The sequence below is a fragment of the Bactrocera tryoni genome, chromosome 5 (assembly GCF_016617805.1).
Source record: "Bactrocera tryoni isolate S06 chromosome 5, CSIRO_BtryS06_freeze2, whole genome shotgun sequence".
NCBI lineage: Eukaryota > Metazoa > Arthropoda > Insecta > Diptera > Tephritidae > Bactrocera > Bactrocera tryoni.
In genome coordinates this window covers 19,098,333-19,114,202 of record NC_052503.1, presented here as the reverse complement: position 1 = coordinate 19,114,202, position 15,870 = coordinate 19,098,333, and the positions used below count along the sequence as shown (strand labels likewise).

At 29.6% G+C, this 15,870-nt stretch overlaps 1 protein-coding gene across 4 annotated transcripts in view; it reads right to left on the bottom strand.

Annotated features, from left to right (window-relative positions):
- The window catches only part of LOC120777774, a 42,338-nt gene extending 26,788 nt beyond the window's left edge, over nucleotides 1-15,550 (bottom strand). The window contains exons 1-2 of one of the 4 annotated variants that reach the window (XM_040109293.1): nucleotides 15,470-15,550; nucleotides 7,804-8,024 (exon numbers count right to left, since the gene is read on the bottom strand). In XM_040109293.1, coding sequence (XP_039965227.1) covers nucleotides 7,804-7,806 — 3 coding nt within the window. In that variant the 5' untranslated portion in view covers nucleotides 7,807-8,024; nucleotides 15,470-15,550. Of the gene's footprint in view, nucleotides 1-7,803; nucleotides 8,025-15,447 lie in introns of all 4 variants that reach the window. The other 3 variants (XM_040109292.1, XM_040109296.1, XM_040109295.1) reach the window with 3 other exon arrangements.
- Nucleotides 15,551-15,870: the final 320 nt, after the last annotated feature.

Genomic DNA, 15,870 nt, shown 5'->3' with positions numbered 1-15,870 from the left:
ATACATCATCTGTATAAAATAACTTATTGTTAATAAAAATCATTTTCTTTCATATTCCCCCACTTGTACGAAATCGAGTTCGTTGCTTAAGCCTTTTGTGTATTTAGAATGCATTCTCCTTCGACTGAATTCAGGTATGCTCACATGCATACTATAAGTATTAGGTGTGAATAGCATTAAACACTGACCTCCCACCAATGTTTTAGAAAATAAAGGTAAACATACATATGCATATAAATTTAAAAATATGCATGCTGAACTCACGTACTGCCTTCCTCATACTCCTACTAATAGCTAAGCACATTAAGTTAAACAAATAAAAGTATGAAAAAACTCAACAAAAGTAAATGTTTCGCAGTAAATTTTTTCTCACATGTGTTTACTCAAGCCACACTGTAAACAAATAACTGCACATCATTCAATTAAAGCTCATCAATCAAAAAGTATTTGTACAACCAAAGCTCATTACTAATGCCAAGCCAAAAGCCATAAGGCAAAGGTAGTTTTTGGTAAACAAAATTGCTTTTATTTTACCGTTCATTTGTTGCCATTGCCGAAACATGAAGATGCTTGAAGATTGCTTGAGGAAGACCACAAACCAGCAATCAGTCAAATTTCGGTATTGTCTGCTTTTTGCTTAGTTTCTGCGCAGTCGCCTCGATTTTATTTGCTTAAACTTGGTTAATGCTTACTTCTTCCATTTCGATTATTATTATTTGTTATAATTTTGTGCATGTTTTTGCTGCTTTTTGCTTGAAATTACTGACTCGATTGTAATCATTTCAATTACTTAAACAAATGATGAATTAACAATTTCTACAAATGCCAAATTTTTTGCGCAGCAGCTTTGCCTTTTACCGATAATTTATTGCCGCAGAAGTTATTGCTAATGCTTTTTGGTGCTTTTGTTACTTTTTTTATTTATTTAATTTTTTTGTATTTAATGTGTTTGTGATTTTTTGATATTTTTTTATTTCTTGATTTTTTTTATTAATTTTTTTTTGCTGTTTTTTAATTTTTAAATTATTTTCTTAACATTTTTGTATATCTTTCATATAAATATTTTTTTCTACCTCTTGTTGCTTCCTTCACCAGTCGCGTACATGATTTGTTCTCCATCAACGTCAAAAGTTCGTAATAGCAGCAGCCGAGGGGCCGTACCCGCCGCCAGCAATATTATATTTGCAACAAACTCAATCAGCGGTGGCAACAATAGAAGCGATTTCACCGTGCTCACTGCTGCCGCCGTGTAATGCTGACGTTGCCGCCTGGTATTTTTCTACCGTTTTGTTTTTAAATTTTTATTTGGCTGCCAAGCGTTCAGTACCTCAGTCGAACTCTGTTGACCCCTCATTGGTTATTGCCTTCACGTGGCGGTGCGCGATGTCGGCGGCGATTGTTCGCGATTCTTTAATCTCTTATTTTCATACATAACTGATTTTGCTACTACTGTACATACCTACACACATATGTATGTATGTGCATATGAAATCTTATAATTTACAGCAGCAAAAGTTATCTGGTTTAAATGTATGCTTTTTTAATGATTCGAAAATCCAAACTAGCTTTTTATTGGATTTGGTTGGGTTGAGTGCGACTTTCATGCGTGGTCGAAATGAATTCTATACTTAGCTCCAGTGGAATTTAATGGTAGGGATCTTAAGAAATACTTGAGGAAAATACTAAAATATTTCAGAAGAACGCTTTTTATTTCATATTTACAACTGTCAAATTTATTTTAATTTATTTTAAAAGACTAAAATCGCAAGATATCTTCCAAGAATATGCAATTTTTCAATTGGCTCTTGCTTCCCTTAGTAAATTTGTTGAGATTGTGTGGACTCTGACTCAGCGAGTTGTTTGTTGCAAGTTAATTCTTACATCATTATTATTAATAATTTTTTGGATAACAATTACATATGTATATAGTACATATGTATTCAATACCGAAATTTCGTAATCTTAATTAGTACTTAGAAATCCTGATATTTTATAGTTTTAGTATCTGGATTGCGTATTTAAAACTCATTGTGAGAAAATTATTTTAGAATTTAACGAAACAATTTTCTGTTCAAGATACATAACTCTTTGTATAAAAAACTAATCCCGAAATTTCGGGATTTTACTTAGTATTTTGCAACAAAAACGTTAAATTCCCATAATTTTATAGCTTTAAAAGAGGTGAATTTTAATTAAAACTCATTATAAAAATCCCGAAATTTCGGGACTTAGATTATTTCGGGATTTAATGAAACAATTTTCTGTTTAATATAGCACTTTAAATAAAAAAATAATTAATCCCAAATTTTCGGGACTTTACATAGTATCTTGCAATAAATTCTTAAAATTCTGACTATTTTATAATTTCAAAAATGGTGATTTTTATTTAAAACTTATTGTAAAAATCCCGAAATTTCGGGACTAAAATTATTTCGGGATCGAATGTAATAATTTTCACTAACAATATAACTATTTGGATAAACAAAAAAATAGTTAATCCCGAAATTTCGGGATTTTGCTTTGTGTCCTACGAAAAATACTTTTAATCCCCGTTATTTTATTTCTTCACGAAAGTGTTTTGATATTTCTAAAATTAAATTTTACACATAGCACTAATCAATACGATTACTTAAATAGATTTTGCTCATTCGAAAAACTAAGTTCTTGTTAAAATATGAAAGGGTACTTGATTTCCGAAGAGTAATTAAGTTTAAAAAAAAACTTCTCTAACCAACTAAACCAGAACACTGACGAGACATCTGATGAAAATCAGGAGCTCAAACCATCAACTATAATTATTAATTTCGAAGTACCAAAATCCGATTAAGAAAATTTAAATAGTATAACATTTCATATACCTCTCAATTAATTAACATTTCATACAGCTCTTCCAAGCGCAATTACTTGGCACTTAATTAATTACCTACAATTTTAATAGCGGAAATCTGCGCCAAACTCGATATTAATGTTTCAAAATCAATCAAATCCTTTCTCAGCTTCTTTTAACTCAAAATAGTATTGCATACACCTTATACTTTTGCTAAAAAACCACGTTAATTAATTAAAAATTTAATTTGTCTATTAATTCCGACTCAAATTTTGTCAAAAAAAGTATTTAATTTTGTATTAACTCTCCGAAATGAACTCTGTAATAATATTAATTGCAAGCTGGCAATCAAATAAGCAAAATTTACAACAAATGCAAGATATAAGACCCACAACAATGCAGCCACAGAGACCTCATTTAAGTTTGCTAAGTAGACAGAGCAAAAAATGCGGAGGCGTTGCCACCCCATCCCATTATTAAATTTGGAAAACTACTGCAATATTTCATTGCTTTGATAAGAATTGTTTATTGTACAATATGGCTTGCCGTTGCATTGAATGCAGTCAATAGGTCAAACTAAAAGCAATCATCGGTAATTGGTGGCAAAGTTGCAAGCATTCGAATTATTTTCAACTGGCGGTCCATGTAAAATCAAGGCTTTGGCTTTTGCTGGATTTTCTTGATTATTTTTATCAATAGCAGCAATTTAGCTTAGAATTAGAAATTTTATTATTGTTTGCTTTAAGTCAATAATAAGATAGTGTTATTGGAAGCTTTAAGTTAAGTGTATATATTAATTCATGTAATTTAATATACAGGGTGGGCGGTTGTATTAGACTAAGAATAGAAAAATGTATTTTCGGGATTATGCGAGAAGAAGTTGAGAATCCATTCGTTATAGAAAAATAATATTTATTAAACTAGTAGTTGATAGCCTTGAAATTAACAAAATTGTTTATTGGATTGAAAATCCTGAAATCTCAAAACTAAAATAATTTCGGGATTTAAGAGAAGGCATAATTGTTTCACTACTAATATCACTATTTGTATAGAAAAAATTTAATACTGAAATTTTGGCATTTATAGCCGCAAATTTTCATTATTTCTACGAAAAATACTTTGAGACCCTGTTTTTTTAAATCCTATTGTAAAATTCCCAAAATTTCGATACAAATATTATTTCGGGTTTAATGGAACAATTTTCTCTTTTAATAGAATTATTTGGATAAAAGCAATATTCAATACCGAAATTTCAAGATCTTAGTTAGAATCTTACGAAAAATAATTAGAAATCTTGATATTTCATAGTTTTAATTGTAAAAATCCCGAAATTTCGGCACTAAAATTATTTCGGGATTTAATGAAAAATTTTGCACTTTTAATTTAACTCTTTGGATAAAAATAAATAATCCCGAAATTTCGGGATTCTACTTAGTATCTTACACTAAATACTTTAAATTCATATTATTTTATAGCTTAAAAATTGGTGATTTTTAATTAAACACATTTTAAAAATCCCGAAATTTCGGGACTAAGATTATTTCGAGATTTAATGAAACAATTTTCTCTTTTAATATAACTAATTAGATAAAAAATAACAATCGATCCCGAAATTTCGGAATTTTTCTTTGTGTGCTTGTGTACTTCCAATCCCCGTTATTTTATTTCTTCACAAATGTTTTTTGACATTTCTAAAATTAAATTTTACACATAGCATTACTCAATACGATTTCTTTAACAGACTTTATTTATGAGACTTTATTTATTCATTCAAGAAACTGAGTGACGCTCGGCCAGCTGGCATTTAAGATATTTACGCTGTCAATAAATGTTTAAAGTAATTAACATTTCGAATAAATTTATGCATTCGCATTCTAAATTTGCTAAAAGCATGTTTATGGTATTATTATTAACTCATATATTAGCATACTATTTCGTTCACTCAAATCGAAAGTGTGAGCGACAAATTGGTTCCTTTTTTATCGCACACGTAATTGCCGCAAAATATGCAAGTAAATGAACTCGCCGAAATTATTAATGATTGTTTTTGAATACAATTTTTGTTTACACTTCACACAATTAATGTGCAAACGCAGTAAAATCACATTTACATATGTATGTACATATATACATATGTGTATGTAAATTGTGCGTGGAAGCAGCTTTATATTTGGCTCACATTAGTTATGTTAAATATTTCTTTAAAAATATGTCATTGCGTTGACAACAATTGCCATTTTGCGTCATTCATTTATCATTCATTATATGCTTTTATATACAAGTATATTTATAAGCATGTACATTTACATATATCTTCATATCCCTCATAAAGATAAGTATCTGTATAAATAGTACCATGGTTTAACTTCCTTCATATCATCAGCAATTCAAATTTCAGTTATTTTTGCTTAAGCTTTCATTTGTTACGCTTTTTATTTATAACGTAAAATGTCTTCAGTTTTTTTTTGCTTAATTTATGCCACGCTTATCAAACACGGCTTGTTTTTAACAACAAGAAATTTAATTAAAACAGATCATTTAATATATTGTGACAGACGCAAGCTGCCCGCGTAACTGAGAATGATAAGTGAGGTTGTTGAGCGCATGTGCGAATTTATTGTGATAAAATATGCGAGCCCTTCATTACAGCGAATTACTGGTTTCGATTGACCAGGGATTGAGAGAGAAAGAGTGAGAGCATGATTTTATTTGTTTTTATTTTAATATTTTCTTCGCACTCTTTACGCGGTTTACACCAGTTGCAGTTATATTATGCAGCATTTCTTCTTCTTTTTCGAGGTTTTCGTTGCAGACACCCACATTTTTTATTAGAATCTTTACTATATTATTTTCAACCATTCAAAGTTATTAGATAAAAACGATTGATTGGGCAGAAAAGAGAAAATAACACATTTAACCGAAATTAGGTTAATAACGAACGGAAAAAATCAATAATTGAACTCAACTTGCATAATTTACACAACTTTAATATGACTCTATATAAATTTAGGATTACATATGCTCCCTCTACGGTTTAGTATCTAAATTGCCAAATATTATAGGTTGGATTTTGTGACTAAATAGATGAAGATTGCACCACACCTTAGATCTTTTGGTCCCATTTTCTTACTAACTGCTGATGAAATTTGAAAAAAAGGCAACCTCTTTCAAAATATTTTTCAAACATTAAAGTTTCTTATTTAATTTAAACTTCAGCATGCGTAGATATTAGTAAGGTATGTAGTTTTAATGCTTTCGTATAGATAGCAACCATATAAATTATGCAAGGTTGTACTGCTGGCTGGCTGTCACGTCATCCATAGACCTACAGGTTCTTAATAATGCCAGCTGGAGCATCAATTTTATTCGAGCTGACATAATGTCATACAAAATATCAACGCCTTTTGCGGGTTTTAAGAGACTTGGTATCTTATTTTAACTACGATCCTCCTGCATATCTAAGAGGAGTTTTAGCTAAGGCTGGACAGTAGCAAAGGAGGTGTTCCAGCGTCTCTTTCATGCCTACTTTCCTGCATTTTCTGCATATAGAGTCGTTACTAATGCCCATCTGACTCGCATACCATGCCATTAAGTTGTTATCTGTCTTTAGGCCAACAACCATTCTGCAGGCATCGAGACCGTACAGGGTTTTCCGGAATAATAGGACTCATTTTCTTTCGCCGCGACTGTACTTCGGAGCGTACGCGCACCGACTGGATTCGATAGACGGCGTTCCTAGCTAACGAACGAGCGTCTGGTCACCTGGAGAGTCGGGACAAGCATTTCCGCGCGATATGTTTCTGGGAGTGTAAATGTAGCGTTCATTAGAGCAGAGGTGCGCGATTAAATTCGATGTGTAACTCGGTAAATCTGCGACAGAGACGTTTGATATGATCAATCAGGCTTACTCAGATGTTGCTTTAGCAAGAAGTGGAAGTTGCACCACGACAACGCTCCGGCTCACACCGCCTTTCTTGTGAACAACTACCAAACCAAGGCGGGCATCCCGGAGAATGCCTTCGGTGAAGCCTTCAAAGCTTGCAAATCGCGCTGCCAGCGCTGCATCGATGCAGAAGGAGCCTATTTTGAAAGTTTTTAAAGAATTGTGTATGTGAAAAAAGCATACGCGTGTTTCTTTAGGTCCCTTGCAGCATGTACTAACAAATTTCATAGGAGTGCATTTAGTAACTTTCGCTAGAAATGTACAGACAATATTAAATTTAAACGAATATATCAATAAACTATAACTACAAATAAAACTCTTCAAAAAATTGTTTGAACCAACTGGTCCATTCTCACATCCTAAATAGTTCTAATTATCTAGTTCTGAATATACCACAAAAAAAGATTTATCTTCCTTAATCTGATTATTAATTCAATAATTCATTAATAAAGAAGTTTAAAAATTTTCAGAAAATCATCTGAATTGGTTTCAATAAAATTTTTGATAGATATCCTTAGTCAACCAAAATTGATATAACCAAAAGGATTGCTATGTGGCGCTAAGACAAAATTAACTAAAATTATTATATTTATTTACGATTAAATTTCAACTACCGATATATTATGTTAAAAAATATTGTCAATGAAAAGTATCTTCTAGCCTTCCTTAAATCGTTCTTTATAAGTACTATCTTTTGTATCATTAAGTGATCAGTTTATTGGTTATACATATAAGGTCTAGTATAAAGGTATATTTGATTTTACGAACAAATAGCTTTAATCATATGTATCTCGCTTGGATCGTTATTGTTTCAGTACACGTCAAACATATTCATCATCAAAAAAATAATTTAGTTTTAGAATACACAAATATTTTATTAATTTTATCAATGAATGGCTTCATATACAAAATTTGGGTCAAACTACTTTGAATAATATAATAATTTATTAATAAATTATTATTTAATAAAATAACATTTATAAATATTTATTACAAAATTTAATATGAATTAAATCTTAACCCCTAGACTTACCATTTTAAAGTTTATGTAATCGTCAAATCCACCCAGAAATTCGACCACCTAGTACGTGTAGCGCAGATGCTTCGGAGCTCTTAATAAATTACTTAATTGAGTCGATATATTATTTATTGCACAAATTTATGTTTGTTCAATTATTTTATTTTTTATAAATTGTTACGTTCACTTATTTCCACAATTGATTAAGGCCTTCAATAACACTTAGAAATAGATTACTATATACAATTAATTTAGATGACACAATCACTTCGCGCAATATTTTTATTGATTTTTTATTTATTTTTTTTTTTGTTTTTCTATTGCTTTTTTGTTTGTAATTAAAAAAAATAAATGCACGTCTGTATGTTTTAGTCGCAAATGGTTTTCAATAACACTGACGTAACTGTGCGGCCTAAAGGCGAATGGCAACAGGTGATTGTACAGTTATGTGGCACGAATGTGCACGACCAACAACGACAGCATCGAATTTCCCAAAGCCACACTTGTCACTCAGGCAAAAGTGTGACAGGAAAAGTATAGCAGAAATACTAACTTGAGTTAAAAAATATAAAAAAAATTAATAAAATATGAAAACAAAACAAAAAAAAATATAAAATAAAAAATAAAAATAACATAAAATAAAAAATAAACAATAAAAATAAAAATAAAAAATTAAAATAAAATTTTTGATGCTTTACCTATTGCTTGTACATAGTCATAATATTTAACTGGCAGCCCTATGTTAAATATTATGACTACTACTTTTTCATTAATTTTTTTTTTAATCTGTCAGCTTTATTTTTTTCCTCCTTCACTCGTAATTTTATATCGCAAGCAACCAAAGTATTATTTTCATTTATGTCAAGGAGTTATAAAGCGGAAATGTGAGTGCCAATCGATAAGCACCTACAAATTATGAAACAATAACAAGAAATACAACAACAAAAATGTAAGTGTTATTGTAATTTGATAGCTTTAACACAATTCTTCATTTTTGCTTTTTAGAGCTCACCTCTGTAGTATATATGTTTATATTATAAAATCGAATTTCGATATTCGATTATATACTCAAAAATATTTTACGCCATGTACATACTGCCATAAATATATATGTATGTAGTTCAATTCCTCCCAAATCAATCGACTGGTACAAAATTGAATTTCAACGGCGAGTGGACAAGCTGCATTTGGCGCATGTTAGCTTACAAAGTTTGGCTAATTAAATCGACACTGTGGCACCACCCAAGTTTCAACGACCTAGTCCAAATTGTTTTCAATTTCTTTTTTAGTTCCTACTTTTGCTTAAGTGTTGCAAATAACCGTTACAAAAATGTGTAGCAAAGCGCCAGTTTGCCTTCTTAGGCTGTGTGGCACTTGGGAGTGTTTTTCTACAGACTTTTGACCATTTTAATTATGCGTGTGCGCATTGTTGTAATACTTTACTAACTTTTAAGAGCAAATCTAACTTCGTTTTACTCATGTTCGCACTTCGCGAATGGAAATGTTAATGCTTTTGTTTCTTATTTCATTGGTTTTTGTACGAATTTGGTTTTGGGGTTGATCAATTACTTAAAGTCTACTTGCCGATGTTTCAATTTCTTGGGCAATAAAATAACTTATTCGCTTATTTCAAATATATACATATACCAGATATGTATGTATGTATGTATATGTCTATAAGTATACTGTATATTCATTTTCACAGATTTCTAATTATTTACATTCTTTCCTTCTTCGTTTGATTTGAATGCATAAATAAGGTTGCCAAATGCATTTAATTAAATAATTTAAATTAATATAAAATGCTGCAAAATAAAAATGTAGATTCTCAGCAAACGCTATTGCAAAATGATTTTTGGGAGTTGCCACCTGTCTATATAAGGAATTTTCGACTGACTGAATATTTATCACATTTTTTTGAGAATAAAATATTTATTTTAAGCTATTGATAAGGTGTATAAATCATCAAAAAATTGTATAAAAAGGTTGCCAGATGCATTTAGTTAAATAATTTAATTAATTTAATTTAAACAAATTACATTATATTTTAATAAGCAGAAAAGCTATCTAAGCAAATTTCATTATAAAATTACTTTGTGGAGTTGCCACTTAACTTTATATGAAATTTTAGACTAAGTGAATTTATAGCACATTTTTTGCTGAAAATTAAATTTTTATTTTAAAATATGATAAAATGTGTAATTCAACCAAAAAATCATAAAAAAGCGTTGCCAGATGCATTTGTTTAAATAATTTTAATAAATGTACTATATTATAAGACATTACCAAAAGAGTTTTCTAGGCAAGCTCCTTTACAAAATTATTGTGTGGAGTTGCCACTTGACTGTAAATAAAATTTTTAACTGGGTAAATTTATTTGGCGTTTTATCTTGAAATTAAAATGTTAATTTAAAACAGTTGATAAAGCATATGTATATGTAAATAAGAAAATTATTTAAAAAAAACTGCCAGATGCATTTGATTAAATAATTTTAATAAACATAACATATTATAAAATATTGCCAGAAAAGTTATCTAAGCAAACTCCTTTACGAAATTATTTTGTGGTGTTGCCGCCTAACTTTATATGAAATTTTTGTCTGACTGAATCTGAGTATATGACATTTTGTCTTGAAAATAAAATATTAATTTAAAGCAGTTGTTAAAGTATGTATTTGAGCAAAACTTATAAAAAAAGTGGTTGCCAGATGGATTTGATTCAATATTTTGAATAAAACAAAATATTAAAAACTAATACCAGAAAAGGTATCTAAGCGAAATCTATTACAAAAGTATTTTGTGGAGTTGCCACCTGACTTTATAAAAAAATTTTCATTATTTGTATTTCGACAACAGTTTTTTATTATTTTAGTTTAAAATATGGTTGCCAGATTACTTGAATCAATTATTTTGAAAAACAAAACTAAATAAAAAGTTTTTTTTTTGGAGTTGCCACCTAATTTTTAACTTTCTGAGTTTGCTTGATATAAAAAACAAAAGTTTTAAGTGTTTAAAAGAAACAAAATTGTGACATTTCCAAAACTTTCATTAAATCTAGATTGGTGTTGCCACCAGTATATATAAATTATTATTTTTCTGTTAATTAAATTTACCGTCAAGGGATAATTTTTACTTCGAAACGATTTTTTTTTCAAACATATCACTTTAACATGTTGCCATCTGATTTATTTTTACAACAATTTTTACCACATTATATTTAAAATAGCCACGTTTTTTTCTGAAAATTGAATATATCAAATTTGTAATTTGGTTTCTTAAAAAATTCGTGTGAAAAATTTCACAATTGCCATTTGTCAAAAAAAAATTTAAAAACAACATTTTTTATTAAAACAAAAAATAAAAAAATTTTAAAAGAAAAATAAAGGAAAACAAATTTAAATATAACAAATATTAAAAAATATTTTTATAAAAAAAAAAAATAAAATAAAATAAATAAAAAAATAAAAGAAAGTAATTAAAAAAATTAAACAAAAGTAAAAAAAATATTAAAAAATAAAAGTATAAAAAAAATATTTTTTTATTTTTTATAAAGAAAGCAATTTTAGATATAAAAATATTTTTTAAATAAAAATAAAAATTTTTAAAATAAAATAAAAATTTTTAAAAAAAATATTTTTTTTATTTTTCAGATATTTATTTTGTATTTAAAATTGTTTCCTTTGAAAAAAATATATATTTTTCCATTCAATAACACAGTTCGAGTGTATTTTTATCTACTGTACTGCATTACTACTGAAATTAAGTTCGTGTCTTAAGTCTACAGTTTATTTATTCTATGTACAAACGATCTGCGAAATAAATCTGCTGCATTTTTTGAACTTGAAATTTGACATAGTCGATATATATGCTATATAAACAGTAATAAATCATTAGACTATAGCTGCAGCTAAGATGTCAAGGAGACTTCTTCAGTAAATGTCAATTTGTATTAACTAAATGTAAAGCAACAATCGTAATTAGAACGAATTTTATGCACTCAAGCTGTTATTTACCGTTATAAAACAACAAAATAGTTGTAAAATGCCCAAAAAAAAAATTCGATTACATACAAACCCGTCGGCATCAAATTTCAACATTTACGGACTAACAAACTAATTACAATGATTTACTAGCAATTTAATTGCTTGTGTACTTGTCCAAAACATTTGATGACTATGCGAAATTTATTGATGCCACCAACAGCAGTCGAAAAAGGAGCATCAGCAGCAGCAATGTAATGATTACACACACACACACTCATAGTATATACAAAAGTATATATAAATAAATGCACCGTAATGCAGTTGTAATAATATATGTGTGCAATAAAAGATTGTATACGATTATGTATGTCATAAATTACCGTAAAGTAGAGCGCAACTTGCTGACCATCAAAATCAAAGTATGCCACTGCACCGAATGCAACAAGGCGACGACACAGCACGGCGCTCACGGGCTGTCAGCGCGCCAATTTGGCTGTTTATTGGCAAGCAGCGGCGAAAAAATAACGCCGAGAAGCGCAGGTGGCGCGCGTTTTAGGTCGGAGACAAATGTAGTACAGGGCCGGCAGATGGCAGAAAGCAAAGTGGTCGTCGGCCTTTTTCTCATTTTTTTTCTGTTTTTTTAATTTTTTTGTAGGAAGGTATCAGTCGGAGAACTGTATATCGTGCGATTAAAATGCTAGCAACGCTTCGCATCGATTTTTATCAATGCGACTGAACTTGTACTTTATTATGTGCATAAATATGTATGTAGTCAGCAAAGTACAGCATAACATAAACCAAATATTTTATTGCTAAGTTTTAGTAATTATTTTTGTTGTTCGTTACATTGCCTTGCCTCAATAGTTGTGCTGTGACTTACAATTAAATGGCAGCGAAGTTATTTTACAATGTTTACAAATGATTTTTATAAATGAGAAACTTAAGTAGAGAGTCAAAAGTCATAAGCTTAAAGTGTGATATTTAAATGTGAGGTCACAGGGTATAGCGAATTGTGTTAAATTAAGGCTGAACGAGACTATTATTATAAACGAATATTTGTGTCTCATCAAATCTTGCACCCATTTTCAGTAGTAAACATTTTTGAAAAAATAATTTTTGTGGAAGAAAGTGAACTTCAATAAACCTTCGGAATTTTTCTGAACTAAGAAACTAGTTTAAATCATGCTCGATACAAAAGGAAGCACAATTTGTGGATGTCTATGAAAAGTTAAAGCGATAAAAAAACTCATTGACAGAATTTCTATCCATAAGTAGTTCCTGAATCCCAACAAACTCGATACATTGCTAATGCGCATGGTTAATGGTTAATAAGTTTGTTAACGTCAAGTGAAAGCTGTTGTGGTGGAATCGCGAAAAAGCGTCGCAATCAGTGTTTATATCAGGATTGATGGTCAGAAAGGTTTTGCTATTTATTTAGTGGGATTGGCAGGAAATAATGTGCTTTGGGTAGCTGCCCCTAAGACCAAACTTGGATCTGTACTGTTAAAAATTGGAACGTCTGTAAAAAATAATCATCCAGAAAAAGTCCGTCTTTGGAGGAATTGTATTCCATCAAGGCAACACCAGGCCACACACATCGATAGTTAGACAGAAGTTTCGGGAGCTTGAATGAAATGATCTGAAGCATCCAGCTTATACTCCGAATCAGGCACCTATTCCTGTCTATAGCGAAAGAGTTTGCCAGTAAAATCGCCTCAAAAGAAGCTCGAAAAATCGACTGTGCCAATTTTTTGTCCACAGAAACAAGTGAGAAGATTTTCTATGAAAGAATACTTACGAAATTATTTTCAAAATCGCAACAAGTTACCAGACATATGGTGCATATTTGACTGATAAAGTATCATGTTAACTCTGTTAAATAAAGTATACAATTTAATTCAATAATAATGAATCCTATTAATATATCTTATGTTATATATATGTATATAGTTATTTTTATTACTAGAAGTAGAATCGCCAGACCATAATGTTTATTTCGACTCATGAGTTAAATGAATCAGTCTAGTCTGAGATGTCAATCTATCTGCTTGTTGTCCATCTGATTCGCAGTTGTATCACAACAAAACTACACATTATGAAATATAATGGTTTATTCTCATAAATATTTATAGTATGTATATGCATGTCCTCAGTTATTCTTTAAACTTCCTACAATTCACAGAAGTAGTTTTTAGAAAAATCTTTAACAGAAAAATCTCGGCAAAAATGTTTACTACAAAAATTGTGTCTGCCGTGTGCTGCGAATATGGGCAACCATATCATAGCTAACACACACATGCCTATAAGACATCAAATTGCCCATTAAAATGCTAAATTGCAACGCCCACAACCTTCAAGCTACAATTAATTCATACACAAGCATAACGGCGACAAGAATTTCAAGTGCAACGAGAAATATGAATTGCTGATGAGTTACAATATATTGGGAAACAGTGTAAATAAGATGCTGTCGTTGTTGTTTTTGCGGTTTATATTATTTTAGAATATTTATTTATTTAATAGTACGTTTGGTAAGATTTTTTTATAGCTTAAAACGCACTTAAAATATTTTTAGTTTTTGAAGGATTCGAAAACGTTTAGTGAAAATTTCAAAGTTTTTTCGAAGTTTGGAAAAATAATAGAATTTTTCACTGAAAATAATTAAAAATAAGTACATTAATACTTTTTTATTTACTGATTTTTAAAATAAATATTTTTGTATTTATTTTTTTTTAGTAAATATTTCGAATTATAACCGAAAAACCAAAAAATTTAAAATCAATATTTGTTTAAATATGTATGTACATACATATGTATGTATATAGATTTCAAATGCATATATAAAAAAGTAATTTTTAGTTCTGCAGTTCATTTTCGTTTAGCAGTTTTCGAAAATGTTTTTTAACCCAGAAAATTTCAAATTTATTATTTTGAAAATTGTATTAGACGAAAATAATTTTTTTCTTACGAAAACTTTCAATTTTGATATTTTAAATTTTTTTAATTCTCGTTAGCAGCACAAATCTTTAAATTTACTGTTTTTTCTTTAATCTTCATTAAAAATAATTTCGAAAATATTTCAAAACTTTGAAAACTAAATTTTTTATGCTATTTTACACAATTTTTAAAATTAAGTTTCTTGTTTTTAATTAAATTTTGATTATAAGTAATTTCGAAAATATTCGAATTTTTCAAAAAAAAATTTTATGTTATTTTACACTTTTTTTAAGTATTTCGAAGACATCCGAAATATTTCATGATGCATTGTTATTTTAATCTTCATTAAAAATAATTTCGAAAATATTCGAAATTAATATAAAAAATATTTTAATGTTATTTTACACAATTTTTTAAATTTAATTTTCTTGTTTTTAGTTTAATTTTCATTATAAATCAGTTCGAAAATATTCGAATTTATCAAAATTTCGAAGATATCCGAAATTTTCATGATGCGCTGTTTTAATTATATTTTCCGATTTTTTTCGAATTTTTTCTTTTTTATTTATTGTTATAATTATTTCAAAGGATTTATTTTTTCTAAATTATTTTCAATCCCTCATTGTTCACAATCCGTTTATTTACGCATTCAGCGCTTTTATAATTTTCTCCACACACTTTCACTTAATAAATTTATATAATTTTCATTTCATTGTATTCATTAGGTTATAAAACACACTTAATCCCTGTAAAACGCTTACAAAATGTAATGATTGTAATGCAGAAATAATCGTAAGCGACGCTTAAAAGACAACACGACGTAGCGTGACAAGGCGCTTTGGCGACACGAGCAACACTGAGCGTTTGTTGGTGATCGCATCAGCTCCAAGTCTTTTTCGGCGCGAAATTGTCGTTGAACAACGCGCTGCGCTGGCGCTGCCTCTTCGTACAGACGAACATCTGCGCGCTAACACACACGCACACATATACATCGAAAAATAGGTGAGTGCACGCCGGAAACCACTTGGTTGGCTGCCTCGGCTCCTATCCCAATTGTCTCGGCTGCTCACTTCGTAGCATTGATGTGCTCTTGCTACTTTTTGCACATTCTCCCGAACATCTTTTTAACATTCGCCGTTGAAAAGCTGATAAAATATACTAC